Below are 20434 nucleotides of genomic sequence, written 5' to 3'. Positions count from 1 at the left end.
CAGAAGGTGTTGAAAAATCTAAAAACCTGCCGAGCAGCACTGAAATACACAGGTAGCTGTGTATCAGATTGTCGGGTTATGCATCCGACCTATGCAGGAAGCGTATATTCTTGAAAGTAATATATTCCCAGAATTAATCAATGAGCGGCATTCATGTGGTCACACACTACATCTGATACTAGATCAGTCTGTACTTCTGTTGCTTTGTGTGCTACAGTGAAAGTAAAGGGTCACAACACATTCATTTATCTGCTGGACAGCTTTCTCAACCTTCCCTGGTGTGTGTGATAAAGCACCACACACAAACAATTTGTGAAGTTCTGAAACACACTTTGAGAAGACAAATGGGGGAACAAGGGGGACATAAAATGAAGGGACAATAGAATGAGATGGAGAGGGGCACAGGAAGAAAAGATAGAGTACAGACGAAGGACAGGAGGCAGAGTTGAAATGTTGATGAAAGATACAGGGGGGGCACCTCTGATGGTGAGATCCTTTTCCTGGTAGAAGGACGCCTCCTATGTAACCGAACGAGAAGCTACAATCTGAGAAAATTGCATCACAAGAAGACTAAGGAAATATAAGAGACAAACTAATACAACTAACAAAGAATTGGCAGGAAAACTTTAACTTCAGCACATGGGGCTGTAGGTAGACAGGCCGGCATTCGCTAAAGCCATTGACAGCAATCGTGGCAGAAATACTGACTGATGGATGTGTGAATCCTCATAAGGTCTCAGCTTCCCTGAGCTTCTCTTCGACAAGGTCACCCTTCACTCGTCAGGGAGTTGAGGTCCCAGTTTCATTAAGCCTTCATTTGTGACAGCAGATTCAGTAAAATCTTTTCGGTCAAGAACCTTTGAAGTCAGGTCATTAGTAGGGTTGGGTACCGAAACCCCGGTGCCAACACGGCACCGGTGCCTTAACGACCGGTATCTACCGGACCGCATAGCAACGCAGATTTCGGATTTCGGTGCCTCATTTCGGTGACAATTAAATGCGTTTAGCGCTGCTCTCTGAAGCTCTGAAACAGACGTTCGAGGCAACATGAGTATCGCTGCACGTGACGCTAGTTAACACTTCACTTGACAGCAGGTAACGTTAGCCGTTCGCTAGCAGCTGGATTAAACACTGTTAAAGTGCTGACAGCTAAACGGTGTAAAGTGGGACTGCATTTCACTTAGGAGGATTCCGACAGCGGGACGTTAAGCAGTGTGCAGCTGCCGTTGTCGGAAAAACAACGCAGACGGTGCATTCGCTTAAAACTAGTAAGCTTCGTGGTGCATTCAGAGTTACTGTAAAATACCCTATTCTGCTATTTTTTTAAGTATTGGTTCAGGCACCGGCACCGTTTTAAAACATCCTGTATTTTGTTGCCCCTCTGGACGCGCAGGTGCATGCCTCAAGACCAGGTGCAACATGGTCTCTGAGAGAGCTGCACAAATCTAATCTAATGCACAATGCAAGGGTGCCCCCTTGTGGTGGCCCAGTCCACTGTGGTCCACAGAGACCCAGGGCCAATATAGGCCCTGCAGGACCTGCTGCCCAAAATAACATTCCTCCACCGGAGAGGACGACCTCGTTTCTTCTGCCAGCCGGAGAGGAAAGGAGGAGAGGAGGAGGAAGAGAGGAGGTGACCCATTTACAGAGACCGGGCACCAGAATGTAGGACTTTGTGTTCATCAGGGGGATTGTGTTATGTGTGGTACAATTGCTGTTGGTGGCAGGAGGTAAAAAGAAAGTGTAGGACTAGGAGGAGACCGTAAAATGGTAATGACTTTCATTTCTATGATTGGAGGGCAGGGTTAAAGGAATAAGAATGGGAAACATGGTTTGCTTGGCGCTTTGGATAAAAACACATCAGATAGCGTATGGGTTAATGATGAACAAGGAGGGACTGAGCCAAAACAGGCATCTTTCTACCTGAAAATGATGCTTTGCAAGTCGAATGGGTACTCTATGATTCCTGTAGTGGGGATGCGCACCCTGAGCACATCCTGTTGAGTGGGAAGATAGCTGGAATCTGCAATACGATCCAGATCGGAAAGATAACTACAGGCAGGCCAGTTGAGGAAAAGAGAGATAAAGAGAAAAAAAAGAGACAGAAAAACAGTTATATAAAGCGTGAGCAATTACCGCAACCCCCTGCCATTCCAGGAAGTGTGGATCAGTCCTGTTGAGGAAGCTTCAGAAAAAATGGCTACATCTCAGAAACATAAGGGTGTTAGTACGTGTCACTGGTCAACAAACACTCTCTATCCAAAAACTACCATAAGACTTCTGGGATTAGCTCGCAACTGCAGCTTTGAGTTTACTTTACTCTCTTAAATTGACAATTATAGTCAGGTCAAGTAGTTTGTGGATTATGTTGCAGACAGTGAGGTGGCATCAATGACAATAGTAGCAGTGACTTCAGCAGCAGCAGCAACTGCATTAGAAAAAGAAGGTTCAGGCAAATAGGATATCAAGGATAGCAGGAAGCATAATCCATACTTTCCCCCCCTCCCCCACACACAAAAAGATGTGTAAGAAAGCCATTTCAAATTTTAAATTTAATTTCATAAAATTTCAATTCTTCTGCATTTCAAATTGTGCCCAATTGTTTCACTGGTTGTATAAAAACTTCCTGGAGAATCTTTGACATCGCTAATCCTTCTTCATCTGTTATTGAGTGGCTGCTACAGTGCAGCATGTCTGGCCTTAGTTTTGATCCTGGAGCCAGAACATTAGCACAATTCTGAACACAAACCACTGATATCTATCCGATATCTAATGTAGACCTCAGGCTCATTTGTTCTAAACATGATATTGTTCTCTGTAGGACAACTGTATCTATTCAGACAAATGGGCTCTTGCCAAGTAACAGGCCTTGACCATAGTAATGTGAGTGCATTTGCAGGTTTGTAATTGGGTAGTAATTGCACTGACTATTGGGATGGTACCCTTGTATACAAATCATTAAGAATTCTTTCCAATTTTTGGCCCATTTGTTTTATCCATTTTTAAAAAGGGTACAATTGTTAAAAATGTAGCCCCTGCTCAACTAATGTGTTGTTAATCCTGGTGACATCAGTGGTTTCTGTCCTTCTAGCCGCGGTGATACTGCAGTCCTGGTGCCATGGGGGTACCTGAAGATGACGTTCTCCAGGTCAAACGGGTATTCTATAATACCCGTGGTGGGAACACGGACCCTCAGCACATCCTGCTGGGTGGGAACGTATCCCTCCGTAGTCACACGGTCTATATCGCTAAGGTAACTGGAGATATACATGAACAGTGTGGATAACACTGAAATAAAAGACATATTTAAGGATTTTCTGATCTCTCTCTCCCTCACTCATACAAAAACAAATACATAGCTTACATATTTACCACAGCAAGCACATCTATATGTACATGCCTGCTGACTTGAAGCAGCATTAAACTGAAGTACAAAAGTCCACAACCAGGGGGCGCTACAAAGCGAATCAGGTGCCTTTAGAATCAGGTGCCTTTAGCCGTTTAACCTGGGGTCACATTATTACAATGTAATTATGGCAAACACACACAACCACAGAAGAGGAGGCTGACACATTTGGCTACAAATCTGTGGCTAGGAGTATATATCTTGTACCACTGGCATGCAGACATTAAACACAAAGCCATTAAATTAAATCATGGTGAAATGACAGGCAGGACTCCGGGCCTTTCCACCCAGTCCCCTCAGTTGTACGGAACCCCAGTGACACATGCACTATTATCTAACAATCATCATATACGGTTGATAAACATCCATGTTGGACAATAATCAACAATTACAGCCCAATAGTGGCCATCGTACCTGTGGCTTGTAGATTTTTCATACCAAATTGTTAATGGTAGGCTGCTGATTATTCAAATTTGTCAGCCAATACCATGTGTAGACAAAAGACTAATGTGCTGCCCTGCCCAGTACACATTCCAAAACTCACAAGGAATTATACACAGGTAGTTACACACAGAACATACACACACGCACAACCTGCCACCAACAACACATCCAAACACACCCTAATTATCATCATTACTCTAAAAACCGTAAACAACTGTCTCACTGCCACACGTGACATTAAAAAGGGGAAAAAAAAAAAAAAAAGTGATTAGGCTTTTTTTTTTTTACATACATAACTAAAACAGGTATTTGAAAAATGTCAACCGCTACATGTCTGTACATAATCATTGTGGGGGGGAAAGGTTTTATTTATTTTCCTGAATTTGGTGAACTGCCCTTTTTAATATTATCCATATGCATGCAAAAGTTGACTGTCCCATTAATTTAAGCACAGACACACGTACATTCAAATCCTGGATGCATATATGGTTGCTACAAACACACACAGCTTTTCCACATAATCCATTATTGTACAGTTAAACCAGACACAGGTTTGGGAACTGAGACAGTATTCTTCATTATTAGGCACCAATTACTTTTATTTACTGTTGTCATTTTGGATTTGCAAAATGATCCCAATCAAATCATTGCAAATTACTCTACAAAACGCTTATATCTACAAACAACGATCCAATAAGAGAATATCCCAGGATTGTTCAGAATCAATAGTTACTTTAACACTGATAAATCTGTTATCAGTTCCCAAACCAGCACCACAGACATACGCTGACAAAAATTACATAACTCACTCACACATTGTGTCCCAGTCACGCAAATAACATTCTTTAATCCTAGACAAACATTATACCTGAAGTCTACACAGAGAGACACAAACACACACAGACAGAGAAACAGACGTACTATTTAGTGGAGTCAGAGAGCTGGTACTCTCGGCGGCGGTCATAGGCCTCCTGGATCCCTGGGTCGGACCACAGACATTTGATAGCTGCAATGTAGGGATAGTCAAACCCATTGATCTTCTCAATGTCCACCTCCTTCACGAGCATAGCATTAGACTGGAAAAACACAGGCAAGAGGAAAAAAAGAGGAGATAAATCGAGATGTGGAATAATGATGAATGGGGAGGAGCAGTGCAAAAAAAGCAACAAGATGTATCAAGTTGTTACTTAAGATATTTGAGATGTATGTACAGTAGGTAACTTCCTCCACTGTCCGTCTGGACCTGGGGGCTGATCCTAACCACCCACATATTCTACTTATTCCAAAGACACAGTTGGTCTAACTGGGGGGGGAAAAAAAACAGATGAAGAGGTTGTAGGATGATATAAAAAGGGCAAAATTCATTGACATGAAAATGAAAAAATTGTGCCAATTTATCAAGACTGCCTTAAGAAGAAAGGATTCTCAACCCATACATGATAGAAATTAGATTAGGAGTCTAGATTAGAAGTCTCTCTGTCTGTCCTCTGATATTCTTGACACTTGCATTACGTACACACTGTGTAGTGTATTAAGAGGGGACACCTATTAACGGTTACACCACAGAAACAGCACGCTGGGTACAGGTTACGCTCCATCACTCCCTACAGTTGAGGAACAGATGAAGAAAGAGAGACCTCAAACATTTCAAGTATCAGCGATGTAACTTTCAGAATAGCCCGGTCCAAAATGGTTAGCCGTTTGCAAAGAACTGTATATATTTTAGCACTGCTAGGGGGCGCAACTATATCCATATAATATCAAATATATGCGTGCATGGCATTGTGTATTGCTCAGGTCCCAAGGAAGCACAGTGTCGAGTGTGAAGATGTTGTCGAGAAAGCTGCCAACACCGGAGGCCAAGCAAGTGGCCCGCTCCGAACAGAAACTTTTGAATGGGCACTGCACTAGTTGAGACAAATATGGTTTTACTTCATGGTTTTGATTTTCATTTTGAAAAAGGAATAACAACCCAATTACGCAAGGAACAAAGCTAAATGAAAAGAAGCTTCCACAGGGCTTTAGTTGGGAAAAAAAAAAAAAAAGTTTGTCTTCTAAAATATAACCAATGTTCTGATACAATATTGCAACACAGTAACATATAGGACAAACCAAAAATGTAATTGATGTTCCACTACAACCACCTGTGTTACTCTAGACCATTTTGTAGTTTTATGTGTGTTTTGAACTCATTCAACATATTTCTTTAACAAAATTAAATAAGTAACGTCTCTTTACATAACATATTTGTGCCACTAAATTATCTGTGGATGGCAACAGTGGAAAGCATCCTAGGATCTTCTTATGGAACATGACATCCGTTTACTCTTTTAATTTGCAATATTGACTATACTGTTCATACATAATGTAGACCAGTATTTTTAAATACTGATCCTTGTGAAGGAGTGCACTGGTGGATTTTTGTCCTACTGAATAGCAGACTACATTCACCTTGCATTCCAGATGTAAATCAGACCTCAATTATAGAGGTTCACAAAAAAACATCAGCAAAGCTCTAAGGACTAGAACTGAGAACCACTGTAGAATATAATAATAGACTTTAATTACGTAGTCGTTACCGGAAAGGTAATGCAAATAAAAGTGAGTTTTTGTTTAACTACATTTTAGTGTCGTCTTTTTCGTCAACAATATTGCATGTTACGTAGACATTCTGTGTTTAATGACGGTGGTGCTGTCTCGTCATTATTATCATTAATGAATTTAAACACGTTCATTTCCAAACAGGATTAGTGGCTTGACGGTTAACGTTGAAGTAGGAATTTGATTTGTGGTGGTATTTTGCGGACGGTAATATTATTAGTGTTATAGCCTAAGTTAGCAGCACACTTAAAGAACCGGACCCAGGGTGAGTCTGAGAGCTCTCTTTGCCCGTCAGCTCCAAGATGATGTTATGTTCTGCTGTGTGCTTAGAAGTGGTGAATTTACAGCTCAAAGCAACTTAATACAACATTGTTTGATATCTAGTGTTGGCAAAAATGCCTTTTTAATGACTTTGCTCTTAGTGAATTTAAGCTGGGCTTTTATTGTGAAGGGTAGACATGGAAGAGCCAGCATTATTAGTCCTGAGGCTTGCTTAAAATTAAGCCAATTTCTGATTGTGCATATAGCCTATGGTGTTTACCAAAATATATTCTCATGGCATATAAAACACTGTGCCGTGAAGAAGATACCAAATCCAGTAATGACACCTTTAAAATAATCAAAAGGGGACTCTGGAACAAATGAGCATTAGGTCATAACACAAAGCACATTCTATATTTTCTTTTTGTTGGTCAGTCCTTACCCGATTCTGTTCAAATTTGTAGGGGATCTTAAGGGTCTCAGTGGCGCGGATCATGGACTGCATGGAGGTGAAGATGTTTTGGTAAACAAGCCGGATGAAGCCTCTCTTATCTTCGTCTGAGTACCCGGCTCCATGAATGATCCTCATCTGCTTGATGAAGGTGCTCTTGCCACTTTCTCCCGTTCCTGAAAAGGGAGGCATATAGTTAGAGAGTACAACAAACTTATGTTGTGGGATGCACAGCTCAGTTAGTAGAGCAGGCGCACATATATAGAGGTTTACTCCTCGACACAGCGGCCGCGGGTTCAACTCCGACCTGCAGCCCTTTGCTGCATGTCATTCCCCCTCTCTCTCCTCTTTCATGTCTTCATCTGTCCTGTGGAAATAAAGGCCTAAAAAGCACAAAAACTTATCTTTAAAAAAAGAAGAAGAAAAATAAACTTATGTTGTGGGAACAGTGAGATGGCATGGCAAAGACCTGTAATCACATCCAGAATGCAAACTGTCAGACAAAAAGACAAAGAAAAAGGAAGCAAGGGGTGTAACATTGCATATAAGCATTTCAAACCATTCTGTTAAGATGTGCAGTCTTGTTTCTGACAGTTTTCAGTAATATTAGCAAAATACACTCTACACTACATTTATTTATCAAGGAGACCAAGATAATGGGAGGAGAGTAAGACAAAAGGTGTGGTAGGAGACATCCTAAGAATAATATTCTTCATAAACCTACAGATTCAAGTCCTTGGCCACTTTCCAAGAAGTCTAGGATCTATGCATCAAGTGTTAATTTTTTTGAGGTAGTAGAACTTATAAAAAATCAATTCAGATCGATATTTGGTACTAAAATTAATTGAAATGAAGTACTTTGTACTGTAGACTCATGCCATTTTTCAGGTAGTGCTGCTAGCCTTAAAGAGCCCCTATTATACTCATTTTTACCATCATATTTGTACTCTTGGGTCTTCTAGATTAGGTATACATGCTTTGATGTTCAAAACACATATCGGGTTTCTCATACTGCCCATTACTGCAGTGCGTCCACCTGAAACACTGTCTGAGCTCTTGGCCCATCTTCCTGAAAAGCCCTGCTCTGATTGGTCGGCTGGACCACTCTGTTGTGATTGGTCAACCAAATTCAAACAAGCCAGTGGGCGGCCTGAGCTGGCATTCTCAATTGATGCCATCACTAATTGAGGAACTTCAAACAGGAATGTGGGCGAGACGTTTTCAGACAGTTGAGAAAACGTGCTGTCTGTGGGAGATAGCGCTCCATTTCTGATTTATATCTCTAATAAACACAACAGTTAGAGCCCAACATTAGACACTGGGGTTGGGTGATGTCAGATATACTGTGAGACAATAAAATGTGTCAACTGGTAGAGACCATGCCATACAGTTTATATCCATCCCGTAAATATCTATGGATGTGTTAGACCATTTGCGGATAAAGTAGCAAACCAATGACCAGGACTGCTTTATTGTAGTGTCTGAATTTTTTTTTTCAGACAGACATTCTGTTAATTAAATACAAGAAACTGAGCCTGACATACATTGTGATCAGGATTTCATTCATATTGCCCACTCCAATTAGGCGCAAACCCCCCGTCCTCTCCAATCAGTGGTTAACTCATTTTGAAACTAGGCTCCCCATTTGTGCAAAGATGATGACAACAAGCCAAATCTGTTACCCAATACAGATGCTCCATGAAAGGCAAAATGACCAAAAACTTTGATGCCAGTTGAAGAGATCCAAGACATGTTGCAGCCTGTTTGTGTATCTGATGTTTAATCAGTGTGCATTTGGTTCTGTTAACAGGATTTTCCCAATCATTATAAGGCTTAGGCGCAGCACCAAAGCCTTTTTGGGCAACACCTAAGTCAAATGAATGTAAAATCAATGTGAGCATTAAAAATAACAAATACTTTCTTCAGATCTAATGATTGTAGTTGGTCCCCAGTGGACTTCTTCAGCAAGTTGTGTCTTTAAGCTTTTGGAGTGTTATTTATTTATTATGTTAATATAATATAATCAAATAGTAAGGTAATGAGGTAATAATAATTGTAAAAATTATGTGAAATTGCATTCATTTTTATTGAAAAGTGTAAAATTTTCATGGGAGGAAGCCTAAACCCCCCCCCCGATCAAATACATGCACCTAAGTCTTCGACAAACCTAGGGAAATCATTAGTAAGGCAAATCAGCATAAGTTGGTTAAAATTAAGCCAGTAATTGTCCAATACTTCTTTCAAAACTCGATTAACGTGGGATGTCCATCTAATCAGTTTTACGCTTTATGAAATCCTTCTACTGAAATTCCAAGTTGATTAACTAAACTGGTTAGGACTGCTGATTTGTCAAAGTGTCCTTGTCTGGCATCTGGATGTTGCCACACAGTTTGGAGAGAGAACAAATAAAAACAATTTCCAGAAAGAAGAGGAGAGAGATGTGTGTGTGTGTGTGTGTGTGCGTGCGTGTGCGTGGCTACTACAAGCTAATTTAATAAAGATTATTAAGACAACTTGCCCTACATTCAGGATCTAACACTAAACTGCCTCTGCCAAACGGTGACAGCAGGGGTCGTTGTCAAAAGGCTGCATTCCTTCAGTGATCCTCCCGAGTCCATATCTGGCTGTAAGATCATCATTTCAAGTGGTGTCAGGTTTCCAGATTTTACACATATGGTATGGAGCCCAAGAAAAGGCTTTGGAGTACAGGCCTACGCTAAAATATTTATTCTGCTTCTATTCACCAAAACCCCATTGATTCAAGTGGAAAAATCACAACCTCAGCATTGAGAAAAACGCACGTTTCAAAGCTTTTCAAGACTGACAGTGGTTGCCAAATAAACCCCCACTTGGCTTGGGGGTCTGTTGGGTCTAACCCACATTTCACACTAGTCCTCTATGTTCTACATGCCCAGGAACAACACCTTCAGGCCACACACAAAAAAGAAAAAAAAAGAAAAGCTGATGGCATTTTAGTCCTCCGTTAAATCAAAAGAGATCCAGCACATCCATAATATCTGATGAACTGAAAGGGAAAGACGAGGAGGAAAAAAAAACACACACATATACACTCATCTCACCACCACCTACATTCAAGGTTTTTGAAGAGCAGCCATATTTCTGTTACCATAGCAACCCCTCCTCTGTGTCCCTCTCTTTTTCGTTCCTGTGTTTTTTTTCCCTCCTTCTCCTTTTTCTAAACCCCTCCCATCCACCCCTTCTCTCTCCTCTCTTTTGTAGCAGACAGTAAATATAACTGCAAGCCCCTCAGGCTTGCTCTGTGCTCTTCATCTTTTGGTGTACCACAGAGAAGAAGGGCCTCGGCTCCACAGACACTTTGGGGAGAAAAAGCTTGTCTGAGGTCAGAACACCAGAACAGGACTGTGAAAATGTTGGGAAAGACATCAGTTTCTCCGCTGATGCAGGAAGAAATGCCTTAATCTCCGATATAAAATTTGGATTTCAACACTGTGTCCATAAGGGGAAATGACCCTCCTCCATCTTCTCATCCAACAAAATGCCCAATTTCGGAGAACAGAGAATAGATAGACTATGATTCACTAAAACGATCTTTATCTTTTCTCCATGGATGAATCAATGTTTTGCGGTGAAAGCTACAGACTAGCGCCAATAAGTTAGTCTGCCTAATAAGAACTGTGACTGACCAGCTAACAAAAAGGAGTCAAGAACAGAGAGCATATTCTTTGTATTGGGCTGCGGCAGTAATGTCCTGGTAGGGACTGCTTTAGCAAAAAAGGAGCCTAGGATCACTCTCCAGCTTGATGTCTGATTTACTTCTCGTGACCCCGTCACAAGATCTCCCTCCGCTGTGTTCTCTTAACTGTTGTGTCCCTCCTCTCACCAGACAACACACTACGAGCCTCTGTCTTCCCCTTTTCCACCCCAGATTGTACAAGCACCAGCCACAGCCATTGACATGCCCCCAACAGCTCTACCCCACAAATACACTCTCTCTCCCCTCCCCTTCTTCACAACCCCTTCTAACCTCCCTGAGGCTAGAAATATGCCTCTCCATTTTCATCCCTCTCCGTCAAGAATTTTGGATATTCATAACTAGAATCCATCCATTCTTTTTCGGTAATGACCTAGAAAAAGGAGGTCACCTTTTAATAGCTCACACACTACTTGGGTTTGATAACGCTTTCTGTCCCAGGTAGCTACAGAGCGTGTGAGAGGAAAAGACAAGAGAGCTCGGAATCAGATTATGCCCCAATGCAACAGCGCAAGGTACACTACACATCCCACACACAGACACTGGTCTTTTGTGGAGCGGATGCGTTTCTTGGAACAGAGCGAGAAGTCTCAATCAGGGGTAACCAGACAATAATGAGCATGAAATTAAGACAGCCTAATGAAGAAGAACTAGTGAAATGAAAACGGTATGTAAATAGTGACAGCTATCTATCATGTTAAGTCGCCAAACGCTGTAGCTGCATCCTCCGTTGCCAGGCTAGCTTTCATAAGCCTTTACATAACTGACACACCGCTGTCTTAGTGCAGCAGTTTTGGTTGAGTCCCAGGTTGTCAGTCTATCAGGTTATGTCCGTGTGTGTGTGGATGGCCGGTTTTGTTAATACTGTCTGCTCATATCCTATAATTTCTTTCATTGTGCTTCACATGCAGGCCACTAAAGGCCTGCCAACCCCAGCTTTCCATGAACAAGAGATTATCAGCATCATGGCTAGCCTGCATGCAAATACACACATAAATATAATGGTCCATTGGTATGAATAGCGTTGGCTTATCTGGGTTTATGAACTGTCCTTTCAGGCAGCGCTTGACAATCCAATCTCAGCAGGGAGAAGACATTTGCATTGACACAACAGAGGTTTAATATTATCGAAACCTCAGAACTGACATCAGCCAGATGTTAGTCTTTTTATCAGAGCCCTGAAAAGATACTGTATGAATCAGGCAGTCACAAGGCAAACCAAAATGTAGCGTGGGTCTCAATCTTTCACTAAATTCATCTTGGAAACTGGGCTCTGGCATACAAAGGAAAGGGATTGAGCCAAGGCAGCCTGGAGCTACACAACACACACACCAGCTGCCTAACCAACTGTAGACACACATGGATCCTGTGGTCAACCTCAAGGCATGGCTGTTACCTTCACTGTGATGGCCCATTTTCTTTCATTTTTCCTGCAATGACCTGAGCAACACACACAGTGCAGGACTCCACCAGCGAACACACGCAAGCATGAAGACAAAAGAAAGATGACTCTCTCTCTCAGCTCTAATGCAGCCTTCCAACATGTGTTGCTTGCTGTCAGGATATGGGGACAACACTACTGCTTTGTGCGGATGTCTCTGCATTTGCTGAGTGCTCCACGTGTGTGGGTGTCAGAGAATATAAATGCTAAAGCATGCACTGCACATTATACACACACTTGCAAACTTACACACCTTCATTTGACCACCTTAGGATGGCTTTGTCTGTTCACTAGCAAGTATGCGCTGAGTGTCGTTCTGGTCGAGTGGGTGTGGGTGAGCAAACGAACAAAAAAAAAAAATATCCAATACAGGCTTTACAAAAGATTTGGAGCAAGCAGCAGTATTTTTGTCTGCAATACGCACTCTGTGCACGCCTGCTACAAACTACAAAACAGACAAATCCTAGATGTTGACATTATTTCTTAAGCCATAGCACTTATTTTAGAGAATCTCATCATGGAGATCTCTATGACAAAACATCACTCCATGTCCACACATGGGCATAACATGTTTATTACACATCTCTGGTGCATTGATTTAGATGTATCCACACCACACAAATTTCCAACTACACTGAAACTGAAAGATGAAGTGTGGGGTTTACTGTACGCAGCAGCTGGTGGAAGTAAACAGGAATGAACATGCCACCCTGTCAGCACAGAGAGGGCTGAAGATACTGGCAGTGAACTTAGAGGCAGGCTATGTCACCGTCCTGTCTGGGGACCGAGGTAGCAGCAGTATGTGGGACAGTCACCATCTAGCCTCATTCACCCCCATATCTCCAGAGAACTAGCCAAGACCCCATTTAAGTGTGAGTGAGTGTGTGTGTGTGTGTGTACGTGTATATGTATGTATGTATGTATGTGTGTGTACTGGTGAGCAATATGATGAGCAATATGAGCAACCATGTAATAGACACCATGTTGTAGAGAGAGAAAGCGTGTGTGCGAGGCTGGCTGAGGTGAGGTTGACTGCCTGAACATTTACTGGAATGTTCTGTGTTGGAGAACATACCGTTCGGGCTGGGCGATATGGCTTATTATTAATATCTGAATATTTTTCATAGCTCATGACATTTTAAAGTGTTTATTTTTAATCAATATCAAAATGTCCTCGTATTGTCAAAATGACACTCTGAGGTGGCCTGCTATGATTTTGAAGTGAAATTGGTCTGTGGAAACAGGAAGTGTCTCAATTACATTGATATGTTATTATTTTGTTTTATACATTTATTTATGTATTTTGATCTTTTTATTATTGACAGACGTCTCCATGAAACCAAAAGCAATCAGCACAAATGTACACTTTTCATGTCAACAGAACATTAGATTAATAAAATTAATATTTTACTTTCTCCAAAGTTACATAAAAAGACCATCTTTGGGGTGCCCTGAAATCCTAGGGGTTTAAGGCGCTGACCATTAACTGCAACGCACCCGGGTTGAGTCTGGCCAGGGACCTTTGCATGTCATTCCTTATCTCTCTCTTCCCTCATTTTTTGTCCTCTTTCTGCTTCCAACATCCTGAACAAAGTCATGCAATGACCCTTCAAAAGAAATCAAAAACTTAGAGAAAATCAAAATGAGACCGATATCTGCCTCTACCAGCGTAGTGTTGAACCTTCCTGTTACCAGAGGTTAATCTACCTGGCATTGAAAATACTTGAGGAGAATTTATGTTTGCAGTAGTGGTGGTAATTTCCATATTAAAAAAAAAAAGTGTTAGATCTGACCATGATAACGATTAAGTAATAACCATCTGCATAGCTCTACATACACACACACACACACACACACACACACACACACACACACACACACACACACACACACACACACACACACACACACACACACACACACACACACACACACACACACACACACACACACACACACACACACACACACACACACACACACACACACACACACACACACACACACTATTGCCATATATGATCAAAATAAGACAGCTCGGCAAGAGAAGGAAGGTGAGCAATAAGCATCAGAGCCTAACCCCTGATCCTCTCCCTGGTTCAATCACACGGTTCCTCTAAAGGATGTCTTAACCTGGTAACAAGACATACTGCTGAGACAGGGAGGATCAACAAGAACAACTCAATCAATGAGCACTTGGCAAGCGGCTGTACATTAAACCTCTGCCTGGGATGCTGTGCTACTGAGCCATCCACAACATTTTGGCTATTCAGACAACTTTTGCCCCAGTCAGACCCTTTTCTTAAATACAGTGCTTGACAAATTCTCTGATGACCAAAAATGCCTTTCTGATGTCATTCTAGGTTGTTTTTTTTTACTGATCAACAGACATTCTGTTCCTCATGTTTCATGTGAAACCCACATTTTCGAGCAAAGCGAATGCCAACTGGTACACTGACAGCTTGACTGGGAGCTTACACTTTGCCTCGGTCAGCACTTAGAGAAACCCTAAAGCGTTGGCCTTCCATCTCACTCTACTGACTGTTCACTCGCTCCAGCAGTTCATTTACCCGATGCAGCAAAGGCCATAGCTACTGGACCACTGTGTTTTGACCAAGTAGAGGCAAACCACTGGCCTGTGGAGCAGGAAGCTGTCGGTATAGCCTGATATGGCCTCAGTCACAGGCAGCCAGACGGTGGGCACTGCTGCAGCCCTGGCAGAGTTGTTATTTTTCTGACCAAGTGGTTAAAGCATGATGTTGTTATAGCTTTTACCTACAAAACTAACCCTAACATTAACCCACACCGTATTCTTAGTCTGGAAACTTCATGCCTGGGTCTGGCATGAAAAAGAACCAAAACAAACCTCATAACGGTTTTGTGAGACATGTCCGTTTTGGCAATGCACCCTGGCCATATAGCAAACCCTGCCAGGAAGGGAGAGGGACACAGAGGGAGGGTGGACCTCAATTATTGTGAGAAAAACACTTTGTTGGGAAAACGCTAGAATCTATCAATCTAGAGCTGAAAGATTTAGCAGATTAATCAATTAGTCTGTCAATTTGCAACCATTTTAATAAGAGATTCATCATTCAAGTTATTTATCAAGCAAAACTGCCTAACACTCTGGTTCCATCTGCTCCAATCTAAGAATTTGCAGCTTTTCTCTTCTTGTAAACAGACGCAGAGTTTTCCCTGCCACGGTAAGGTTTAGGTGCAGCACCCGAGCAGTTTTGGGCAGCGCCGAAACCAAATGAATGTAACTAAAAAAGACTTTCTCACATCTAATGATTGTAGTTGGACTTCTTTAGTTTAAAGTTTTGTCTTTAAGCTTTTTGAGTATTATTAATTTGTTATCTGCTCTAGCTTTTCCAACGTTTTGTAATAATAATGGTCCAAAATGATGTGGAAAACAAAGGGACACAGACAACAAAGAGATGCCAAAGATAGACCCAAAAAAAAACCTAAAGAAAACATAAATGACCAAAAAAAAGACAACATGACAACAGAGAGATGCGAAAACCTACCAACAGACAAAGGGACATTGAAAAACTTTTGAGGAAAGGTTACTAAACCCAACGCTAAATACGTGCCCCTAAGTCTTCCACAAAGCTAGGGAAAACACTTGCATTTTAGACTTCTGCGCAGGCAAAACAAGCAATTTTAAGATGTCACATTTAGGACATTTTTTTAGGTATTCTCTATTTTAATGTAGGCGAATGCAACTTCTAATAAAATGTCAGAAAATAGTGAAAAGTGTTGCCACAATTTCCCACGCTGACAAAAATAACCCATTTAATTTCATATAAAACAGAGAATAGCTACAACACATCTCACTGGAGAACCTGGAACTAGAAGCTAATGTTTTTTTGTTTGATAAATGACTCCAATAATTGAGTAATTAGATTACCAGAATTGTTGTCGAATCATTTCATTCTGATCAACTAATCGCTTAATCGTTTGAGCTCTTTACTAGAGCTATAACGATTAAGCGATTAGTTGTCAACTCTTAAATTAATCGGCAACTATTTTGATAAATCGATTAGTCGGTTTGAGTAATTTTTTAAGACAAAAGTAAAAATTCTTTGATTCCAGTTTCTTGAATGTGAATATTTTCTAGTTTCTTCTCTCCTCTGTGACAGTAAACTGAATATCTTTGAGTTGTGGACAAAACAAGACATTTGAGGACGTCATCTTGGGCTTTTGGGAAACACTGATCCCCATTTTTCTGACATTTTATAGACCAAACAACTAATCGAATAAATCAAAAAAAAAAAAAAAAAAATCAACAGATTAATCGACTATGAAAATAATCGTTAGTTGCAGCCCTACTCTTTACTATATGAATCATTCTAAAATATATCCCAACACAAAACATTAGATGTGAGCTGAATTATGACACCTTAAAAAGCCTCAAAATATTTCAGTACTAAAGCTACAGCAGCCCCTATTTACACATTTAAGTACAACCAAAACTGAGAATCCTTGGCCAGAAGGAGCCGTCGGGCACATTGCATTGAGCTTAGCTGAAATGTACAATCTTATCTCCTGCACATGCACTGAACGGCAGGGTAGCTCATGACCAAATAACTCCCACCACATTCACCTGAGATGGATAAACGTCCAGTACTCAATATGCAGCTCAATATCTCTCTCCTTTAAAATACACTTGATGGAACGTGGTGGTTACATGTTCAGAAACAGAGGTTGTGTCTTCTTCCTCCAGTGAGGTGTGGAGAGGCCGGCAGCTCACTGAGGGCTGTGGGCCTGAGAATAATGCCAGGGGATAATAGGAGTCAGTGACATCTTAAAGCCTCAGCAGCGGATGTGTTTAACCAAGCCTATTAAGACCTAGACTAATCCTGCCTTACACATCCTTATCCAGTTGTCCACTGACAGCCTTAACTCACACAGTATGGGCCACTTAGGCCTACACCATCCTGATTGCAGTTCTTACTTGATTTTTGCCTTTCACACACTTGCTGACACTTTCATAAGTGGTTTTTAATGTCTGCTGTCAAAATCAGGAATGTGCTGGAAATACTAAAACACCAGATGCTAAAGCTATGTTTGATACGGAGTGTAAATGATTTTATTTTCTAAATCCTGAAATCACTGTCAACCCAATCCTTATTGATCATCTGGCAAGAGAAATATGATTGCAGCACACAAGCAAACCATTTCAAAACTGCGACACAAAAACAAACACGCCCCCTTTTTACCCGCTCACCTTGGCGATTAACATGTATGACACAGAACAGAATATGTCCCATCAACAGTATGGCTCTATTGTGGCCTACTTATCCGAGCTGAGGTATTCAGCGGGGAAATGAGAGGAGACACACATGTCAAATAACCAGGGCTGCTTTTGATGGGCGAGAAATGGGAGCAAACGTTTTTTGAAACTAAGGATGCAACCTAGATCATTCTAATTGTCCTAAAAATGGACACTTGCTTTTTTTCCAAGGAGCTTTCGCACTTATCTGTTGTTTAAGTGGCTGACAGCACGCACACTTAAGTTCAAAGTTAGCAGATCATGCACACAAAATACGTTTTCCTGAAGGCGACACAAGTACATATGTGATAAAGCACTGCCTAATGTTCCTTTTTTGTGTCCACAGAACTATGAATCAATGCAGTACAGAGCAATTTATTCAACAGCAGCTCCCACCTGCCCACACACCAGCTATAAAAATAGCTAACCTACTCAGCTAGACTCCAGGATGAGGGGGCAAATCCCCTCAGTACCCTTGTCCTCTGGAAGGGTAGCTTTGTAACACTGGGTGCAATGTGCAGACTAATAAATAAGAGAAATTGATAAATGAATGAATGGCACCAAGCAAGGTCTAGTTGTAGCACCTGAAGCCTCAACCAGTTGTACAAATGTTATGCAATCTGGTAAACGGTGTAAAGCAATTGAAAGCTGCTGCTCCTTCTTTTATTATCAAGTGTACATCTTCACATTTTAACCACCACCAGCTAGCAAACCTCAGTGGCAGTTTTGATGCTGGCCGACTGATTAGCATGAGGGCTAGTCAATAATTTCAAACTGGCCCACTGACAAGCATGTTTTAGGCTGTAAACGGGGACATTTTAGTAACTTCGATGCCAAATGAGCTGTCGTCTGCACACACACACATACAGGCAAACAACGTTACATATAACTTACTTAAGTAAAGAAACTGTATGGCTGGCTAGCGAGTTTCTTGCAGCTATGCACCTAAACAAGCCAGTTAACTGATTTTTACTCGGCAAGCTATGAGACAAGCCACGCATTTCGGAAATCATGCCATAACGTTACTCCTACTGAAACCAGGCTTCCAGTTAGCAATCTTAACTAGCATATTTGCTAGCTTTGCCAAGAAGGCCCAAGAACGTTAGTTTTCCATACAACGACACAAGACATGACAATAAACATGCATTTGAGAATTAGCATGCCACGTACCGAGAAGTAGTAATTTCAGCTCTCTCCTGGAGTCTCGCTTGTCTCGGCGGAGTTGTTTGTCAATTTCTGCATTGATTCGTTTCGACTCCTTCGCCTCTTCGCTCAGGCAGCAAGCCATCATGGACTCCAGAGTCATCCCCTCTGGTTTTGGCAGCCCGGTTAAGACGGGACCCGACACACGGTTTCAGCTTATCCCGATTCCCCGGTCCTCGCTTCGATCCTGGGCGAGGAGGTGATCTGTTGGGCTGGACGGATGGATGAACGGGACTGGGGGAGGGGAGACTAGCTATGGGCCTCGCTGTCAAGTTGTCCCCCCAGCCGAGAACAACTGCGACTTCACCGGGGTGTTCTCGTCAAATCACGGGAGATTCGGACATGGGAGTCAAGAGACGGTGGGGCCTCCCCGAGATGCTCTGCCTTAATACAGCTAACGTTAATGTTAAAATGACTGCAACTGCCACGGATTAGCCACTTAACACCTGGTTTATATCATTAACACCCACTGTTAATTGGTGGTCCAATTCTATATTTTCGTCTGTCACTGTGGTCCAATTCTGTCTTCCAAATCCGCCAAAAGTGGTTCAAAACTGCAGTGTCGCGACATCCAACCCCGTAACAGTTGTTTTCTGTGCAGTCTCACCAACGTAGGCTAGCTAGTTCACGCTAGAAAAAGTAGTCGTCCTTGCTAGTAGCTAACAAAGTGATAACCGTTGTTGCACTACGCCGCAGCAATGCGCCCGTTTTCTAAGTAACAAAGTTACATTAGCTAACCTTGGCTAAATTACACGTAACGGCCACGAGAGCAGCCTCGATAGCCCGCTAGCTCACTTAAAAACGCCTCAGCTAACGTTGTGTCAACCCGCAGTGATTGAAACAGAAAGCTGGTTGAAGGAATTTGTCCGCCTAGCTAGCGATAGCAGGGCAGCACCCCATCACATCCTGACTCATTTTGACGGTAAAATATACGGCTACTACCACAGCCCGTAAGAGAGGATGGAATGCGTGCCGGACCGGTGGCTTTTGCCAGAAATGTATTTGCTGTAAACAGCTGGCTTTCGGGTAGCTCGTCGCTGGAACAAGGTCGGCACACACCAGTCTGATGCCAAGCAAGGAGGAGGAGATACTGTGGTGTTGAGTGACAGACGGAGGGTTGCATGAAACAGGTTTGTGACAGACCAATTGAATGGACGAGGCGGGTCCTCGAGGTAGGATCCGACTGTCAGCACAAGTTAGGTCATTGAGAAGATGCACACACAAAAAAAACCAATAAAGAAGGACTGTTTTTTACGTTTTCTATATCCTAGGCAATGCATATGAAATCATTGCTAAATTAAGTCCACCACCTGCTGCACAATAGCCTATTCTGCACTGCTGAAAAATATATTTCAAAGTGTGGTGTAACATGGAATCTGATCATCAAGCCAGAATGCTTCTCAATAAGTAGGCTAGATAATCCACATCACTTCATCAATAACCTGCAGAATAATGCAAGCAGCATCAGACAAGGCAAACTATTAGCGTGATTTAGGTGGACATTTGCTGTGGTAGCAGTGACATCTTGTGGCCTTAGAGTTGAGTTGCATGTAACGCCTGTTCACAGTATTCATTCTACATATATTGGTATCCATGTGTAGCAAAATAAATTTTGTACA

The 20434-nt window shown here is 41.9% G+C and overlaps 1 protein-coding gene across 2 annotated transcripts in view; it reads right to left on the bottom strand.

Annotated features, from left to right (window-relative positions):
- Window positions 1-19972, bottom strand: part of gna11b (guanine nucleotide binding protein (G protein), alpha 11b (Gq class)) — a 29203-nt gene extending 9231 nt beyond the window's left edge. Inside the window, exons 1-4 of one of the 2 annotated variants that reach the window (XM_028566847.1) lie at window positions 18783-19972; window positions 7155-7339; window positions 4772-4926; window positions 3129-3257 (exon numbers count right to left, since the gene is read on the bottom strand). In XM_028566847.1, coding sequence (XP_028422648.1) covers window positions 3129-3257; window positions 4772-4926; window positions 7155-7339; window positions 18783-18918 — 605 coding nt within the window. In that variant the 5' untranslated portion in view covers window positions 18919-19972. Of the gene's footprint in view, window positions 1-1923; window positions 2053-3128; window positions 3258-4771; window positions 4927-7154; window positions 7340-18782 lie in introns of both variants that reach the window. The other variant, XM_028566846.1, reaches the window with a different exon arrangement.
- Between the last annotated feature and the right edge of the window lie 462 nt (window positions 19973-20434).

Source organism: Perca flavescens, chromosome 20 (assembly GCF_004354835.1).
Source record: "Perca flavescens isolate YP-PL-M2 chromosome 20, PFLA_1.0, whole genome shotgun sequence".
NCBI lineage: Eukaryota > Metazoa > Chordata > Actinopteri > Perciformes > Percidae > Perca > Perca flavescens.
The sequence above is the reverse complement of the archived record's forward strand: the minus strand, read 5'-3'. Positions and strand labels throughout refer to the sequence as shown.